At 38.9% G+C, this 19,034-nt stretch overlaps 1 protein-coding gene across 1 annotated transcript in view; it reads left to right on the forward strand.

Moving 5' to 3' along the window:
* The window catches only part of LOC114031827 (ras-related protein Rab-31), a 182,910-nt gene that overhangs the window by 74,227 nt on the left and 89,649 nt on the right, over positions 1–19,034 (forward strand). The window contains exon 2 of the mRNA XM_027846962.1: positions 3,414–3,493. Within this exon, the coding sequence (XP_027702763.1) occupies positions 3,414–3,493 (80 nt within the window). The remainder of the gene's footprint in view (positions 1–3,413; positions 3,494–19,034) is intronic.

Below are 19,034 nucleotides of genomic sequence, written 5' to 3' on the forward strand. Positions count from 1 at the left end.
TTTACAGATGAGGAAACTGAGGCAAACAGGGTTAAATGACCTGCCCAGGGTCACACAACTGGCAAGTGTCTGAGGCTGCATTTGAACTCAGGAAGATGAGTCTTCTTGACTCTAGGCCTAGCACTGCATCACTTAGCTGCCCTTTAGCCCACATTAAACGATAATAGCTTTTTACCTTCTTACGTTTGAGGTCTCCATTGAACTTGAGGGCCAGCTCAGATGGTTTCCTTGCCCTCTTAGAAGAAGAAACATGATAAAGTGGAAAGAACTCTGAATTTATAATTAAAGGACCTGGGTTTGAAGCTTAGTTCTCTTTCTTACTAGCAATGTGAAACTGGATGAGCCATTTATATTTTCTAAGCCTTAATTTCCTTACTGTAAAATTAGGGAGGTGGACATGATCTTTAAGTTTTCTTGTAGCTTTAAATCCCATGATCCCTCTAATTGGCCTTGTTGCCAGCTGGCACATTTTTGCCATTGCTGGTAGCTAAGGATGGATGGGCCAAGGCTGATGGAAACTAAGTATATGGTGTTCAGGGTGACATTAGATCACTGGTGTCACGACTCATTTGGAACCAGCCATGGGCGGCAAGGGCCAGTTTCAGAGAGATGAGGTAACATGATTCCTCTGACCTGAACAAAGGCAGTTTCCAGTTTCTATGGACTGCCTTAGAAGAAACTATAGCAAGGATATATGCGCCCACAAACAACTTTAAAAACAGCCACCAAGGAGAAGAAAAAAGAACTGAGCCATGGTATAGGATATTGTACAGTGATATTAGCTGGAATCTGGCCTGACAGAGCTCAGAAATAGCTGCAGCATTGATCTGGGACCTTCTAAGCTGTTTGTAAAAACTGTTGTCACCCCTCTGAGCTCTGTGCATTGATTTTGTGCACTGCAGATAAACAGCTTTTTTTTTTTTTTTTTAATGGAGTTTTATTATGGCTCCTGAGCTAGAGGGAAGGAAACCCTGATAGGGATTGGAGAATTTCTGTTTGGTAAGAACCAGGTAGGGAGGATGCCTGAGGAAAGTGATCTCTGTAATTCTTCGGCAAGTATAATTTTAGAAAATAGGCACTCCCAGACTTCCCTATAAGGCTAATACATCTAGACTGTCTATTCCTAAAGACAGTAAGAAGGTAATATCACTTCTTTTCCTTTGTAAGCCCTAAAGACCCTTCCTTTATATTCCTCTTAGATGAAAATCCTATGGTACAATCCGTTATCTATCAAATTGAAAGCTTTTGGTTGGGACTTCCCTGGGCCCACAAAAGGGAGTTGTCCTGGAGTAAGCCTGTTCTACCTATTACTTTCCTTACTTCTCCTAATGGATAGCTGGTGGTAGCCATGCATCAACACAACCTCATTCTGTGTTCAGCCAACACTATGCTCCTTTTTGTTCGTCTTTCCTCCCTTTGGGCGGTCTACACTTACCTTTCTCCCAGAGAAGAGCTAATGTGAAATAATCATCCGTTCCCTTGTTTTACTCCCCATTGGTCTTGGCTTGTTGGTATCAAACTCTCCCTAATACATTGATAGTAAATAGTAATAACAATTTGCATTCATATAGCACTTCTGGTTTTCCTGAGTTCTTTCCTTTACAACAAACCTTTGAAGTAAGTAGCATGAGTATTGTTATCCCATCTTTGCAAACAGGAAACCGAGGCTTGGAGTGGTTATAGGGTCGTAGTTCTAGGAACCTCAGAGGCAATCTACTCCAACTCCCTCATTTACAGATGAGGAAACGGAGAACTGGGGAAGTTAAGTGATTTAACTTAACAGAGATTTGAACACAGGTCCTCTAACTAAAGATCCTATGTTATTATTCTTTCCATAGTATCACATTAAGTGGCTTTCTCAGTGTTGCACTGCTAGTGTCAAATCTAAGATTAAAATCCAAGTCTGTTTTTTTCCCAGCATTTTTAATCAATCAATCAATCAATATTCATTGAATACTGTGCTAAGCCTGGGGATACAAAGAAAAAGGCCAAAGATAGTCCCTGCCCTCAAGTTGCTCATATACTAATGGGATAGATAACATTCAAACAGCTATGTGCAAACAAGCTGTATACAGGATAAATGAGAGATAATCAAGGCAGAGAAGGCTTTGGAATGAAAGGAGATTATGAAAGGATTCCTGAAGAAGGTGGAATTTTAGCCAGGACTTGAAGGAAGCTGGAAAACCAGGAGGTAGAGATGAGGAGGGAGATAATTCTAGGCATCATGGGGACAGCCAGTGAAAATGCCCCAAGTTGGGAGATGGAGTGTCTTATATGGGGAACAGTAAGGAAGTCAGGTTTATTGGATCACAGAGTACACGGGGGAAGAATAAACCACATTTCCCCTATTTTAAAATAAAATAAAGTCTAATTGTGTTGAACAATATTCTTTAAATGGGACTACAGAATTGGCTATTTTGAGTGGTTAATATCTTGTTCCCTTTTTTATTTATCCTGTTGCTGAAGACAATGCTGTAAATATTTGGAAATTATGTGAACAAAGCAAACACGTTTCATTGGAGTTATTCAAGCAAGCTAAGTGATCAGTTATTCAAGCTAAAGCTAAATGATAACTTGTTGGGTATGCTCTAGAAATTAACTTCTTTTAGGTATGGGGGGCTAGGTAGCACCTAAAGTCTCTTCCAATTCTGTGTGGATACTGGCTACCAAGGGTCACCCCAAAGAAAGATTCATGAAGAGAATTCTTATTATATCTTTCTTTCTTTCTTTCTTTCTTTGTTCCTTCCTTTCTTTCTTTCTTGAGGCAATTGAGGTTAAGCAACTTGCCTGGGGTCACACAGCTACTATGTGTCTGAGTCAGAATTTGAACTCAGGTCCTCCTGATACCAGGCCCAGTGCTCTATCCACTTCACCACCTAGCTGCCCCTGAATTTCTTATAATCTTTAATTCTGAAGTAGTTGCCTAGTAGAGTAAAAAATAAGGAAAACTTAGTTGATGTGAAATTTTGTAATTAAACAAGACTGAGATATAATTGGTCAGTCATTAGATGCTAAAGAAAAGAATGTTAGAAATGCAGAAATTTGAACTGATATGCTCCAAATCTGAAAGTGATTCTTGGAAAACTAGCTTGATATAATTTTCTTTTTGGGAAGACCTAAGTTCAAATCCTGCCTCAGAGGATAGCTAGCTGTGTGACCCTGGGCAAGTCACTTAAATTATCTTTGTCTCTGTTTCCTCGACTATAAAATGTTCCAGGATTGTTTTGAAGATCAAACAAGATAATATTTGTAATGTGCTCAGCAGAGTCCCTGTGCTAATAGGCACTAAATAAATTCTTGTTTCCTTCTTAATCCCCTCTAAAAGCATATTTGCTATGGCCATCTGAATAGAAAGCTTTTCAGCCCTAGGTTCATCAGTCTTTGAACTTATCTGCGCTCTCATTAATTTCTAGGATACTGGGGTTGGAAAGTCAAGCATTGTTTGCCGATTTGTGCAGGATCACTTTGACCACAACATTAGTCCCACAATTGGGTAAGTACTCTAGGATAATTTTTTCTTTCCATTTTTCTTTTCCTAGAATCGGAGCTAAAAGGACCTTGATGACTCATTCATTTCCTTGATTTAAGATTCCCCCACACTATCATTGCCCTTCAAATCATTGTGCATTTATTTTATAAATATCCTGTGTTTACTTATCTGTAAACATTTTGTACCCTCCTAGGAGAATGTAAGCTTTTTTGAGGACAGGGATTGTTTTATTCCTCAAGTATATGCCTGGCACATAGGTTCTTAAAAAATGCTTACTTGTTTGCTTGTTTGTTCTCAGCTGGCCATGAGTTGTAAAATGAGTGAATGAATGAAAACACACTTATTAAGTGCTTTTATTTATTAAGTGCCTCTATTAATGTGCCAAGCATTGTGCTGAATTATGGGATTATACATCTGAGCAGGGAGCCAGTTCCTTCTCTTAAGGAACTTACATTCTGATAAGGGAAGATGACAGATAGAGGGGTATGGAGGCCAGGGAAGTCCCAGGGATGGTTGTTGGAGTCATACGACAACTGATTGACATGTCCTTTCCAGGAATGCTAGTATTGATTTGACTATGTTCTTAGAGTTGGAAGAATTGTGAGGGAGACAAGGGTACGCACAAATGGCATAAAGATGGATAAGAAACAGGGTGATGGGACTATATAAAATGAAGGCTGACCAGTCGGAAGCCTAGGGTCCTGGAGGTGAGTAAGAAGGGTGGGGAGGGGAGAGGTTGCTTGAGTTTTAGATTGGAGGTAGAGGTTAGAGTGCAAGAAAGTGAAACCTGCAAGCTGACTGGGAAGAGAATGAACCATCTGAGAATCAATTCCATTTTTAGGGTTTGTGAGAGAGATTTCCTAGAAATATTTCAGGGCCTAAATATTGTCACTGCCCCAAATAGCTTTCTGTCTAGTCTGCATCCCTCATCTGCTAGTTTAAGGCCATTTCCTCATTTACAGGCGGATGGCTCTATACAGCACACCCTTGTTTTTTTTCCAGGCAAAACTTGATACCTAGAAAAACAAACAAACAAACAAACAAAAAAAACCACAACAAACTAACTCCTTAACAAGTCCTGTCCTAAGTGCAAACGTGGATAAACTTATGCATGTATGCTTCAGATTTCTTTGGATATCCTGTGGAGCAGACTGACTCAACCATTTCCTCTCCCTTTCTGGATTAATGCTATGCCAGCAATTCTTTTCTCCTTATATTTGGGTGTGCTCATATACGGAAGGGTGTTGGTGGGTTTATTTTAACTCCTGAGATACTCCTGTTCTTTGAATTCAAGGTGATCTTAATTTCTTTCCTATATGGCCCTCTGCAGATGTGCCTCCAATATGCTTACTTTCTTTTCAGTATGTTCTTAGGCAAGTAAAAGCAGGTGATTTTATACATACGCACATAACATGTACAGGTAATACATACAATACATACATAACACACATACATATTATATATGCATAATGCATATATAAACACAAGATAAAGGAAAAAAAGAAATGCTTACCACAGTGAATTGTACATACTAAGTCTTAATAAATTCTTGTTGAATTTGTTGTTGTTATTCAGTCATTTCTGACTCTTTGGGACTGCATTTGGGTTTTTTTTGGCAAAGATACTGGAGTGGTTTGCTATTTCCGTCTCCAACTCATTTTACAGATGAGGAAACTGAGGAAAATAGGGTTAAGTGATTTGCCCTGGGTCACATAGCTAATAAGTGCCTGAGGCCAGATGAGTCTTCCTGACTCAAGGCCTAGCACTCTACCCACTGTGCCTCCTAACTGCCCTTGTTGAATTCACTTGACTTGAATTTCCTCCCTGATTTATGTAATGGGAACTTTTTTTCCACATTGCTATCTAATTGATAGTTTCTTTTATAATTACATAGTTTACTGCTCTGAGTTCCAGGGTGGTGCTCTTAAAATAATTTTGCTTTGGGAAGAGACCATAAAAACTTTGTTATTTCCATGATTTTTAAATTGCTCTGTTTTTTATATTATTCTTCCTTCCTCCATTCCTTTTCTCTCCTCCTCTTCCCCCCTTGCCATATTTAGATTACTCTTACATGGGCACAAAAGCCATTTAAGTGACAAGTGTGGCTAGTAATCAAGTCTTTCAAGACCCTTGAGGTGTAACTGCTTTTTTCCATCATCTCCTTAGGTGCTTCCCACTCTCCCTCTCCTTTTCCACGCTTTCTGGGCATGTTCAAGTCGTCTGGCAAACTACACAGTGTGAACTCAAACCTGCAATTTCCCTGCCTTTTAAAAGACTTCTTGTCAACTGTAGTCTCTTTGCTTGTTGCTCTCACAATTTCTAATCACATGGCCCTGGTCTGTGACAATCTGAGGGTTGCTCCTGACTGCACTTGGTTCTGGACTCCTTTTATGCCTCCATCTCACCCCTCTTTGTCTCTATTCACTTCTTTTGCTCAGTCTGTCTATAATCTTATTTTCCTCCCTTTTTGCAGGAAATCTGGATGAACCTGAGTTTTCTGGAAATGGATAGCTTATTCCAAAGCATCACTTTAGTCAATGCAGAAGAATTACCATTATAATAAACCATATCTTCTATATTCTTTTTTTAGGGGATGTGGGATTTTATTGCTTTGAGGAATTCCCAGTATAGAAACTTCCGCAACTGACATAGTTCAACAACTCCTCTAAACGGTCCAGTCTTTTAGAGCTGCCTGGGGCACTGAGAGATTAAAATGTCTTATTCCTAGTCACAGAACCAGATGTATCAAAGGCAGGACTTGACCTCAGATTTTCCTGTTTCCATGACTGGCCCTTCCTGCTACTCATTATGTCATAGTGCTCCTCAATCTTATGTTATATTGATTGTATTTCAGGAGGAGTGTGAGACCTTGGAAATGTTAAATTATTTTAAAAGTGCTGTTTGACTCCTTTTCCTATCTGAAGTGCCAGCAATTAGCTAAATAAACTCTTTTTTCCTATCTAACTATTGCTAATGACACTGTGATGATCTAGCCTTATGCCTTGAGTCTTGCTGCTGACTTTTGATCAGTTTTGCAAGGATTTCCTTTCCTAGGAGAAAGCCTTAGTCCAGGAGAACATTTATTGGGTTCTAGGACTTTCTTCTATCACTATTTTCTACACTTCCTTGCTCCTTAAACCCCAATGTTAGGCATTGACTCTCCCAACCTTCTTGGTCTCTGAGCCTGCTTGGCTCTGTGGGTTTTGAGCTCTCTTGTACTGGTGTTATGGAAGATAGAGCACTGGGTTTGGAATCAGAGGACCCAAGTTTGAGATCTGTTCTAATCATTCCCTAGTTGTGGGACCTTCTGCAAGTTGTTTTTATGCTTCTAGGTCTCAGTTTCCTCTCCTTTGAAATAAGGGGATTGGACTGAATTGTTTTCAGTGCTTCTTCTAATTCTAAGGCCTAGTTACCTGTCCTCCATTAATTTGTTGTGGCTACCATGTGTGACTGCAATTATATCTTTCTTTCTTTTCTTATTCCTGATGTTATATACTATAGATCACCAAAAATGCTTTCTAAAGAGCTTATTAATAAAGGAAAGGAATACATACAAATTCAGAAACAGTTAATCAGTATAAAATAATTAGAAGTTTATATAGAAGAAAGCTTCCCAATCCTAGACTTCTTCCTTCCTTCCTTTTCTTTCTCTTTTCTCCCTCTTTCTTTTTTCTCTCTCCTTCTTTCTTTCTTTTTCTTTCTTCCTTCCTTCCTTCCTCCCTCCCTTCCTTCCTTCCTTTCTTATAATGTAATATGCATGATTTTTTATTGAATTAGAACAACTTTGGAAGGAACACAGTATTGGATGCCTTTTAACTTCTAGATTCTGTTTAGAATTTTGTTTACAATACTGGATAAAGTCTAGTGTTGTCAGTATGTTTTGTAAGACTGGGAAAAAAATCTTATCTGAAAGCTGTTATGCTTCAAGAAACTTCCTACTTGTACATTTTATTTACTTTAGCAGAGTAATTGAAAAACACCTGAAATTTTAATTAGCTTTCTAGAATTCAAGAGATAATTTTCCAGTTTGCAGATTCTTACTCTTCCTCCTAGGCACTCATTACTTTGTTATTTTAACATAAGAAGGCAAGAAGGGATAAAATTCAATTTTGCTGTTTCCACCAACTCTGACAGAAAGAGGTTGAAATTAAAGCTTAGTTAAAATTAGGTTTCTGACCAATCAGACTTTCTAAACTAATTTTAACTAAAATTTTCCCCACTTAGCTTGCCCCTCATTATCCTCTTGACAGAGAATTTGCCCTAAGGCATTCTGTTTCCTTTTTGTCATCAAATTGGATGGTTTCTTCATAGGAAAGGGACTAAACTTTTATATAGCACCTACTCTGTTCCAGGCATTATGCTAAGCACTTTACAAATATTATCTCATTTCATCTTCACAACAATTCTGGGTAGTTGGTTCTGTTATTATCCCTATTTTACATTTGACCAAACTGAGGCAAAGAAAGGTTAATTAACTTGCCCAGGGTCATACAACTAGTAAGTGCAACTGAATTTGAATTCAAGTCTTCATGAATCCAGGCCCAGGGCTACTATCTGCCTTCTTCACTCTCAAAATGCCCCATGCCCAATTTGGATTTGCTTGTCTAATTGCTGTGGACTGAATTTATTCGCCAGTTCTACAATTCTAGGCTAATTCTGAACCAATCAGGAAAACTCTTCATTTGCCTGGCAGATTTTTGCTTGTTCCACCCACATTCTTAGTTAATTACTGACTGCCTCTCAAAGACAGATTAGATAGACAGGCCCTCAGTAAGGAAATACTGCTAAAGCAGCCCTACAGTTATCTCAAAAATCATTTTACTGAAGCATTTCCAACAATCCACAGAGACAAACATCTCTCCTGGGCACAAATGATTCATGAAATGATAGAAAGTCAGGGAGGAGAATAGGAGGCTAGATAATAGAAACTAGATTGTGCAGTAATAAGTATGGTGTTATGGTTCTTTTATCACTTGTACTTTGAAGTCAATATTATGATAAGCTCTTCTATGGAACTTAGAAACATTTCTTCCTGGATTGCTCTGCTTTCTGTGGTTCAGTGCTTTAGATAGGCCCTTGTTTAAAATGATTGAAAGTAGCGTTTTATTGCAGTGGAGCAGAAAGGATCCTGACTTAGAATCAATCAATCATCTAGGTACCAGGCATTGTATATAGGCATTATGGGGATCCAAAGATAAAGTGGAATAGTTCCCTGCCCTCAAGAAGCTTACATTCTAGTAGTCAGCGGAGATTTAGATTGATTCTTGCCTCTGACATTTATTTGCTATATAACAGGGGTCAATTGGCTTCACATCTCTGAACTTTTATTTGTAAAATGTAGATAATAATACCTGTAATGCCTAAAAAATAGACATATAAGGCTCAAGTATGACTATGTATAATGTATATATATGTATACATATATGTATATAATATTGTGTAAATCTTGAAGCCTTTTATTTTGCAATTATTGTTATGATCTCTCCATATCTCCCTTCTCCCTTTTCTTTCGAGAAGGGTACTTTTTGTCTGCACTGAGTTTTTCAGCAAATTCAATTCAGGAAATATTTATTGAGTACTCATGTATAAAGTTCCCTTTGGGTACTGAAGGAAATACAAAGTAAATACAATACTGTCTCTGCTGTAAAAAACATAAAATGCTTTGAGAGTCACTTTGGTCTCTAGTGGTGTAGATGAGGGAGATTGGAACTGGAGAAAGCTTCATGAAGAAATTAGCTGTTGAGAGGGAAGACTGGAAGGACACCAGGTGTTTTTGTAAATGAGATGATTTTCTCTATCAGTTCTCAAAATTAACAGTGAGCAATAAGTGGAGAGGTATTCATTCTTAGTTTGACACAAGTGAATGCTTATGGATGGCCATGTATAGTGATGTATATTAATTAGTCATTTATACTCATTTCAGGACAGAAGATGAGTGATATTTTAAAATATCCCTTTTCCTTAAAGAAACAGATTAATATTCCTCTCCCCAACACATACACATACATACATTTACATGTAGACACACACAAGCTCTTTTTGACATTTATACTCTTAGGTTCCTCCTAGATTTAGACTGCCTTCTAATTTCATGTACTAGTTATTTATTATTATTTATTTATTTATTTATTATTTATTAGGTACTTATCATGACAGCAGCTAGGTAGGGTAGTGGATGGAACACTGGGCCTGGTGCTGAGTTCAAATTTGACCTCAGACACTTACTAGCTGTGTGAAAGCCCCTTAACCCTGTGTGTTTCAGTTTCCTTATATGTAAAATGAGCTGAAGAAGGAAATAGCAAACTACTCCAGTGTCTTTGCCAAGAAAACCTTGTTCATCGCCAATTGATAAATGGTCAAAGGATATGAACAGGCAGTTTTCAGATGAGGAAATTAAAGCCATCTATAGTCATATGAAAAAATGCTCTAAATCACTTTTGATTAGAGAAACGCAAATCAAAACAACTCTGAGGTACCACCTCACACCTATCAAATTGGCCAACAAGACAAAACAGGAAAATGATAAATACTGGAGAAGATGTGGGAAAACTGGAACACTAATGCATTGTTGGTGGAGTTGTGAACTGATCCAACCATTCTGGAGAGCAATTTGGAACTATGCCCAAAGGGCCATAAAAATGTGCATACCCTTTTGACCCAGCAATAGCACTTCTAGGGCTGTATCCCAAAGAGATCATAAAATTGGGAAAAAGGACCCGTGTGTACAAAAATATTTATAGCAGCTCTTTCTGTGGTGGCAAAGAATTAAAAATCGAGGGGATGCCCATCAATTGGGGAATGGCTGAACAAGTTGTGGTATATGAATGTTATGGAATACTATTGTGCTATAAGAAATGATGAGCAGGAGGACTTCAGAAAAACCTGGAAAGACTTGTATGGACTAATGCTGAGTGAAGTGAGAAGCACGAGAACATTGTACACAGTAACAGGCACGTTTTGTGATGACTAACTTTGATAGACTTAGCTCTTCTCAGCAATGCAAGGATCTAAGACATCTCCAAAAGTCTCATGATGGAAAATGCTATCCACATCCAGAGAAAGGACTATGGAGTTTGAATGCAGATCAAAGCATATTATTTGCTCTTTTTTTTCCTTCTGTTTTGTTTTGTTTCTCTTTCTTGTGGTTCCTCCTATTGGTTCTAATTCTTCTTTACAACATGACTAATGTGAACATGTTTGATAGGAATGTATATGTAGAGCCTATATCAGCTTGCATGCTGTCCTGGGAAAAGAGGTGGAGAGGGAGGGGGAGAAAATTTAAAACTCAAAAGCTTCAGGAAATGATTGTCGAAAACTAAAAATAAATTAATTAATTAAAAAAAAGAAAACCCTGTTCAATGGGGTCACAAAGAGTCAGACATGACTGAATACAACTAAACAAAAAAAAAAAAACATGAGTAGGGCATTGTGGTAGACACTTTTGTCCCTTTCACCTCTGCTGTTAAAACTCATTTGTTCAGTTGTTACTGGTCACTGCTAGTGACATAAAGTTCATGGATTAAATTTCTGTTTAGATTTGCTCCATTCCATGGTCATGAGTTATATACTTTAGTCCAACCATCTTTTTTTTTTTTTTTGCCACGGACTACTATTAGCTATTATTGCTATGGTTTACAAAATGCTTTTATTTATCTTTTTAAATTATCTCTCCTGGATATATTTTCTAGGTGAGTTGTTTTTCCAATGAGATATTTCACATTATCTTCTATTTTTTCATTCTTTTGGTTTTGTTTTGCAATGTCTTGATTTCTTAAAGTCACTAGCTTCCATTTGCTCCATTCTAATTTTTAAGGAAGTATTTTCTTCAGTGAGCTTTTGGACTTCCTTTTCCATCTGGCCAATTCTGCCTTTTAAGGTATTCTTCTCCTCATTGGCTTTTTGGACCTCTTTTGCCATTTGGATTAGGCTATTTTTTAAGGTATTTTCTTCAGTATTTTTTTGGGTCTCCTTTAGCAAGCTGTTGACTTGTTTTTCATGATTTTCTTGTATCACTCTCATTTCTCTTCCTAGTTTTTCCTCTACTTACTTGTTTCTCAAAATCCTTTTTGAGCTCTTTCATGACCTGAGACCAATTCATATTTTGTTGTCTTCTTCTGGTTGTATGTTTTGATCTTCTTTGTCACCAAAGAAAGATTCTATGGTCTGACTTTTTTTTTTTTTTTTGCACAATTTGCTCATGTTTCCAGCCAATTACTTGAGTTTTAAACTCTTTATTAAGGTAGAGGTCTGCTTTCAGTGTGGAGAATGTACTGTCCCAAGCTTTGGGGGTTTTGTGCAGCATTTTTCAGAGATACTTCTAGGGACCTGTAAATTTTCAGTTTTTCTAAGGTAGTATGATCCAGGGCAAGGTGTTTACTCCTTTCCTGGCCTGGGTTCTGGTCTATGAGTGACCACAAGCACTCTTTTCTGCCTTAGAACTGTGAGGAGGATTCTCTCTCCACTGCTACTACAAGTTCCACCACACCAGTGCTTCTCCTGGCCCCAGAACCACCACCCAGAACCATGACCCAGATCCAAGCACAGGCAAAGCAAGAGGCTCCTGTCTCAGCACCAGCAAAGAGATCCCTGCAATCCCCCTCTGATCAGCCACCTGATTCCCCTTCAGTCTGTGGGCCAAGAGCTCTGGAAGCAGCCTTTGCCCTGGGGCTGTGCAAGGACTGGGGCTAGGATTGAGCTTCTTTCTCACTATAGTCACAGATCTTTCCTACTGACCTTCTAAGTTGTCTTTGGCATTTGTGGGTTGAGAAGTCTGGAAACCGCCATAGCTGCCTGTGATTCATTCCTCTGAGGCCTGCTCCAGGTTTGCTCTGGCCTGGTTTTTGCCTATGTGACCACGCTGAACTGTGTTCCTCTCCTAACCTGGGGCAGTAGACCTTTCCAATCAACCATTCAGGTTGTCTTGGACTGGAAATTTGTTTCACTCTGTCTTTTTGTGGGTTCTGCTGCTCTAGAATTTGTTTAGAGCCATTTTTACAGGTATTTGGAGGGCTTTGGAGGAGACGTCAAGCAAGTCACTGCTTTCACTCCACCATCTCTGCCCCCTTATTTATCTTAATCTAAACAATAGCCAACATTTAAATATCTTCAAAATACTTTAATATATTATTTCATGTGATCCTTACAACAACCCTGTGAGGCTGGTACTATTATTATCCCCTCTTTACAGATGAGGAAACTACAGCTTAGGGAGGTCATATTTTGCTGTGTGACCCTCAGCAAAGTGATTTGTGGAAGGTCACACAACAATAAAATGTCTGAGACAGGATTTGAATTAAGGTCTTCCAACTGTAAGTTATGGGCAGTTAGGTGGGGCGATGGATAAAGTGACTGGAGTCAGGAAGACCCATCTTCCTGAATTCAAATCTAGCCTCAGACACTTAGTAGCTGTGTGACCCTGAGCAAGTAACTTAACCCTGTTTGCCTCAGTTTCCTCATCTGTAAAATGAACTGGAGAAGGAAATGACTAACCAGTCCAGTATCTTTGCCAAGAAAACCCCAAATGGGGTCATGAAGAGTTGTTCATGACTGAAAAACTGAACAACAAAGCCTGAATGCTTCACTTCCTACCTTAGCCTAACTGTCAATTTTTTAAATCTTTTAAAGAAAATTTTGTCTCTTCCCTGTTGCCTCTGGCTAGTATTTTTGTTTTGTTTTCCAATGCCAGAATCATAAAAGAAAGATATAAGGAATAACCTTAAAGCATAAATCCGGGACTTTCTGCAAATTGTCATCAGCTGTCATAGGAAATAGACCATCCTATGGGCTAGCCAGTCTTGTTCCATCACTAAAAGGATTAATGCTGCATCTTCAACTATAATTAAATGTAAAAAAAATTCCTAGCTGTTCTAATGAAGCAGATTGCTTTGACATTTTTGCATATATGTGTGTACATATTTCTCTCAATTGTAGCAAGGAGGGCCTGTCACTTGCCTGCCAGATTTTGGTTTCTGCAGAAAATGGAATCATGATGAGCTATAATGCAAATACTACATCGCCAGTCCTCCCACTCATCTACCCACTCCTTTCACAAACACTTTAATGTACTTAACCAGGAGAAAGAAGCCCAAGAGCATTTCAGATAAAATGCAGGCTATGCTCCAAATGACCTTTCGTTCTCAGTACTCATTACAAATGTTGTCATAATCTTTGTGTGTCAGAGGTGCTCACATGATATGAAGGACTCAGGTATACCCTGAGAAATTTCTTACTTCCCTGGCTCATTCTCCTACTCTGTGCACTTTACATTCCAGCCAAACTATTTGATTCAATTGAACAAACATATATTAAGTGCCTACTATGTGTCAGGCTACTAAGTGCTGGAGATGGTTGTTGTTTGTCCTTCGTCCTCGAAGAGGACCATGACATCAGGAAGATGATGCCATGACTTGCAAGTGAATTGGATTTAAGGGAGGGAAGGCTGTGCAAAGTCACCAGCCTCACTCTCTCCTCTGGAGGTGTTTGGGTACAGGGGCAAGATATAGATCAGGACAACTGGAGATTGATTTTTTTGGCTGGAGGCTAAAAAAAAGGCAAAAGACAGTCCTTGCCCTCAAGGAGCTTACATTCAAATAGGGGAGACAACATGCAACAAATATATGCAAAGCAAGATATAGATGGAATAAATAGGAAATGATTCAAAGAGGGAAAGCACTGGAATTAAGACTGCTAGTTGTTCCTTAAATCATATATGCTTTTTCCTCTCTCTAAACACTTGTGCTGGCTACTCCTCTCTGGGGAATGTATTCCTTGAAGGCTCAATTCAGGTGCTACATCATCCCTTCTCTTTTTCCTCAAACTTTCCTAGAGCCTTTGGGTGGATCTCCTTTGTGCCTGTCTTATCTTACCTGTATTTTATTCATTTGGACTTATGTCATGACTCACCCTCCCCCCATGTAAATTTCTTGAAGGCAGGAGCCATGCCATTTTTTTTATATTTGTATCCCTAGGGCTTTGCATATGGTAGGCAATATTCAATGTTTATTGAATTGATTGAATTTCACAAATGGTGGTCAAACATGCACCCCACAAGTCAGCCATAGTTTTATTATGGGACTAAACCATGGTTTAGAATCCAATGCTATTTGACTGAAAAGCAAAGATGATGCATTTAGAATCATAAAATTTTATAGCTGAATAAGCTGAAGTCCAGAAAGGTGTGGCTAAGGTCACACAATAAATGAATTATAGGGCTAGAAGGCAAGCCTCCTAACTCTCAATGTGATGCTCTTTCTATTAATAACTTATGCTTACTAAGCACTTTAAGGTTCAAAAACAGCAATCTTCACAAAAACCCTGTGAATCAGTTAGTACAGATACTGTTATTCCCATTTTATAGGAAACTGAAGCTCAGTGGGGTTGTGATTTCCTCATGGTCACATAAGTAATACATATTATAGTTGGGATTTGATCCAAGAACTCTGGTTCCAAATCAGAATTCTTTCCTGTACAACAGAGGCCCTCTCTGTTCTTACCTTCCTCTTGTTAACGGAGCATTTCTAGTGTAGGCAGGATTCTAACATTTTCTCTTCCCTAGATGCCACTGGGGGAGTACTTGGCTCCATGAATGATTGGATACATCCCAAACAGCCCTATCTCCTACACTAGAGTTGAGGGAAGATACAGCCCTGTGGGGTTGGAATTACCCCAACATGATTGACACCAGAGGGATCTAGGGAGGGTCAGAGTGGAAGGGATAATTCAGTAAAGGGGAAAAACCATTGATTTTGCCAAGCCTCTAAACACATGAGAAGTAACCGACATGGGCAGGAAAGATATCACTCTGGTGCTGGAATGAAGAGGATATCAGACTGAATATAACTCTGACAAAACATGAGGTTGCTGATCACAGATCCAGTCAGAGGTATCAGGGACAAATTGTCTTTGTGACCACTGGGTTTGCTTCTGTCTAAGGCCAGAGATGGGCAGAACTGTAACACTAGGTAGAAACTCTGTGGGGCACCTCATTTGGCATCCAAAGCTGGGATACTAAGAGGCCCAGAAAAGGGGTGACTGTAGAATATCTTCGAATAGCTGTAGGATTAACCTCTGACTGGACCTCTGCCGTAGTAGACCTTCTGGAGAAGACATCACAATCCATCCACTGGTATCTATAGGAGGAATAATGCTGAAAGGTAGAAGGAAGCAGCCATGGCATACTGAGAACTAAATGTAAGGGTGTGCTGGAGTCAGCTCTAAACCAGCTTGTTAAATTTTCGGTGTGAGCATTTATACCTTAGAAGTCAGCAAACGCTACACATCAGGAACTCATTTTTTTGTTTTTTTTTTGTTAATTTTCTAGACTTCAAAAAGTGATGGAGAAAATGTTGATAATGCAAATTAAACCTCAAAGTATGTTGTTTGTACATCTAGTTGGTGAACATTTACCAATACACCTCTGACCAAAGGCCAAGCAACATATACAGGAGGAAGAGGAGGACCCAGTTCCTGTCAGGGAGCAGCAGGCACAGCAGTGCTGAGCTGATGGACAGAGGAAATATAAAGACCCGTATAGACAAGAATCAACAAGGGGATTCAGCTCAGGCTCCTAAAAGGTTCAGAAAAAGACTGGTCTTGAGAAGCCACATCAGAAGCACCAAATAGGCCTCTGGATAAGCATTCCCCACAGGCAGGCAGCATTAGTAATAAGATTTGCATCATTCATCAGTCAACAAATATTAGGTGCTTACTATGTGCCAGGCACTGTACCAAGCACTGGAGGGTACAAAAAAAGTCAAGAACAGTCCCTGTCCTTACAGTCAAATGGTGGAGCCAACATGCAACCTACTATGTACAAACAAGATATAATCAGGATAAACTGGAGATAATCTCAGAGGGAAGGCACTTATCTTAAGGGGAACCATGTTTGTTTTCATTGACTTATAAATAAACTCCTTTGTTTTTTCAGTATTGTGAGCCACATACAGAGAATTGGTGATAACACCAATTCAATTCAATAAACATTAATAAGTAATTCATAATAATTCATAAATAAACATCTGCTAGGTGCCAGGCACTATACTAACTGCTATCAGATAGTGAAGTTCCCCGGATTATCTAAGTTTTTCCAATGATAAAACTATGGCTGTTAAGTAGGCTACTTGTGGGGTTGTGTATGAACCATCATTTGTAAAATTCATTCAGATTTAGTAAAAACTTACTAAGTGCCTACTCTATACAAGGCCCTCCATATACAAGGAGGAAAAATGGCATACTTCCTGCCTTCAAAGAATTTACATTCTTCTTGGGGGATATGATATGGACCCAGGTAAGGTGATATACCAGTAAGGTAAGATGGGGGCAAAGGAGAAATCCAGACAAAATGCTCTAGAACAATTTGAGGGGAGAAAGACGACTTTCAGCTGGGAAGATCAGGGAAGGCCTCAGAGATGAGGGGATGAGCCTTCGAGGGACAAGAGGCCTGAGAGTTCAGAGACATGAAACAGCATGTCTGATTTGATGAACAGCTCATAGTCCAGTTTGGCCAGAATGTGAAGTACACAGAGGGGAGTAATGTGAATAACATTGCAGCAGTAGGTGGGAACCAGATGATGAAGGGTCTGAAGTGGCAGGCCCTTTCTTAGAGGCAGTAGAGTCACCGATGGTTTTTGAGCAGGGAAATGACCTGGTTAGATATTAAGAAGACAATTTTGGCAGCAGTGGGAGGGTAGGTTGGAGATGGGAGTCCCTGTGATATCCTTTCCCAGCTGCAATTTTGTATCTGTGTGTGTGTGTGTGTGTGTGTGTGTGTGTGTGTTTTACAAGTTAGATCCAAGTTTTCCTGGATAAAAAAAAACAGATGGAAATTTATAAAATTTATAAAAACAGTTAAACAGAGGGAATTACAGCTGAAGCTACCAGTTTAATAATAATAGCTCACATTTCCATAGCATTTTAAGGTTTACAAAACATTTAAAAATGCCTGCCTATTGAGTGCCTGTCTGAGTTGTCCAAAGTTCCCTTTGTAGAACACTTTTTTGGGAAAGTTTTTAGGTGTGTGTGTGTGTGTGTGTGTGTGGGTGTGTGTATACATCAAATCACTCATTAAAAAGATACGTATGTTATCAGAATTTATAATGTGCCATGTAATCATGCCCAGTGAAACTCACTAGCTGGAAAAGTGGGAGTACACTTCCACTTCAGTTGTCAGTTACAATGAAACAATCATTTTCTGTATTGATCGTTATATTTCTGTTTACTTATGAGCTACTCTGTGCTTATTAGGAAGTTTGTTATTCAGTCATTTTTAGTCATGTCTGATTCTTTGTGACCCCGTTTGGGGTTTTCTTGGCAAAGACATTGGAATGGTTTGCCATTTCCTTCTCTAGCTCATTTTGCAGATGAGAAAACTGAGGCAAACAGGGTTAAGTAACTTGGCCAGGATCACACAGCTGGTAAGTATCTCCTGACTCCAGGCCTGGTACTCTGTCCACTTTACCACCTAGCTGCCCCATTATTAAGTATATTCAAGACCAGAAGAATGTAGGTAGATTTTTTCTTTTTTTCTTTCTCTTTATTTATTTTATATTTATATAAAAATAAATTATATAAATTGTATATTATTGTATATCATATACAGTTATATGAATCACAAAAATTTATTTTATTTATTTTTTATTTTCATTGGTGAATGGAGGAGAAAGACACTATTAGGGTAGGGAAGCTTAAGGAGGTGGTGAGGCAAGGAGATAGAAGGTGGAAAAGGATATCTCATTGCCAGGGCATGCCATCTGGGGCTATGAGCAAGGGCTGAGCAGGGCTGGATGAACAGAATAGTTATGAGTCATGAGGGAGGAGCCCAAACTGGAGTATGCCAGCGAGGTTTAGAGTCCAAGAAAGCAGGTCAGAGCTGGAATTTAGAGGTGGAGAGGCCCCATATGATTCAACTACAAAGTATTCAGGCATAGATTAGTAGGATTTCAATTCAAACAATATATGAAGAAATACACGGGCAATGGGATCTGAATTAGGAGACTTGGAAACAGCATCTCAAAATCTCGTCTGGGTAGATGGGTTCATAGAACAGAACTACTTAGGTATTGCTATTGATCCTGGGACTAAAGCTATCATTCTTCTACCCTATTTTTTGTTTGAAATATTTTTGAAATAAATTTTATTGATTTCTTTTTTTATTACCTACATTTCTCAGTATATCCTTCCCTTTTCCCCACCTAAGAGCTGTACCTTGTAACAAAGAAGAAAAAAAATCAGCAAAACTAACCAACACTTTGAAAAAGCCTGACATTATATTCAGTATTCCACATCCCTAGCCTCTTTACCTCTTCAAAGAAGATGAGGAAACTCCTTTTCATTTTTGCCCTAGTTTTAAGCAGTCTTCTTGGTACTAGGGAGCTCCTGGCATGAGATAAGCGTAGATCATTGGACCAAAGGGGTAGGGCCTCTGGTGAATACTTGAAATTCTAATATTTAAGGAGTATGATACAAAATAGGAACTGGGAGAGAGGCAAGGAAATAATGTGTTGGCCATTGAGAAGATGCACCTTGTAAAAAGGATGTGGAGGGAATT

The sequence above is a fragment of the Vombatus ursinus genome, unplaced genomic scaffold (genome assembly GCF_900497805.2).
Source record: "Vombatus ursinus unplaced genomic scaffold, bare-nosed wombat genome assembly UNPS02015255.1, whole genome shotgun sequence".
Taxonomy (NCBI): domain Eukaryota; kingdom Metazoa; phylum Chordata; class Mammalia; order Diprotodontia; family Vombatidae; genus Vombatus; species Vombatus ursinus.